General features: G+C 69.3%; 1 protein-coding gene across 1 annotated transcript in view; it reads left to right on the top strand.

Annotated features, from left to right (window-relative positions):
- Window positions 1–18: 18 nt before the first annotated feature.
- KCNC4 (potassium voltage-gated channel, Shaw-related subfamily, member 4) overlaps window positions 19–817 on the top strand; it is an 18,919-nt gene continuing 18,120 nt past the window's right edge. The window contains exon 1 of the mRNA XM_010830881.1: window positions 19–816. Within this exon, the coding sequence (XP_010829183.1) occupies window positions 250–816 (567 nt within the window). The 5' untranslated portion in view covers window positions 19–249. The remainder of the gene's footprint in view (window position 817) is intronic.

The raw sequence follows: 817 nt of genomic DNA, 5'->3' as shown, positions 1-817 counted from the left end.
TCCTTTTCCCCTCCTGACTCCCTCCCCGGCGCTGCCAGCCCAAACCCCAACCACCTGTGCACCCGAGAAATCCAACTCCTCTCGCTCCGTGCCCCGGGGGGCAGGCAGGGGCAGGGCCACGCCGCAGAGGGGGCCGCCGCCGCCTCCTGCCTCCTCGTCTCCTTCCCCTCCCCCGTCTGACGCTGCCTCCTCGGGAAGGGTGTTTGGAGGGCAGCGGCCGCCCCAAGCCGAAGCCCCGCAGCGCTTCTTATGATCAGCTCGGTGTGTGTCTCCTCCTACCGCGGGCGCAAGTCGGGGAACAAGCCTCCGTCCAAAACATGTCTGAAGGAGGAGATGGCCAAGGGCGAGGCGTCGGAGAAGATCATCATCAACGTGGGCGGCACGCGACATGAGACCTACCGCAGCACCCTGCGCACCCTACCGGGCACCCGCCTCGCCTGGCTGGCCGATCCCGACGGCGGGGGCCGGCCCGAGTCCGATGGCGGTGGTGCAGGCAGCAGCTGCGGCGGGGGCTGTGAGTTCTTCTTCGACCGGCACCCGGGCGTCTTTGCTTACGTGCTCAACTACTACCGCACGGGCAAGCTGCACTGCCCCGCCGACGTATGCGGCCCCCTCTTTGAGGAGGAGCTCACCTTCTGGGGCATCGACGAGACCGACGTGGAGCCCTGCTGCTGGATGACCTACCGGCAGCACCGCGACGCCGAGGAGGCGCTTGACATCTTCGAGAGCCCGGACGGAGGCGGTGGGGGTGCGGGACCCGGCGACGAGGCCGGCGACGACGAGCGGGAGCTGGCATTGCAGCGCCTGGGGCCCCACG

The sequence above is a fragment of the Bison bison genome, unplaced genomic scaffold, assembly GCF_000754665.1.
Source record: "Bison bison bison isolate TAMUID 2011002044 unplaced genomic scaffold, Bison_UMD1.0 scf7180017864519, whole genome shotgun sequence".
In the NCBI taxonomy this organism is placed as follows: Eukaryota; Metazoa; Chordata; class Mammalia; order Artiodactyla; family Bovidae; genus Bison; species Bison bison.
This window is presented reverse-complemented; position numbering and strand designations above follow the sequence as displayed.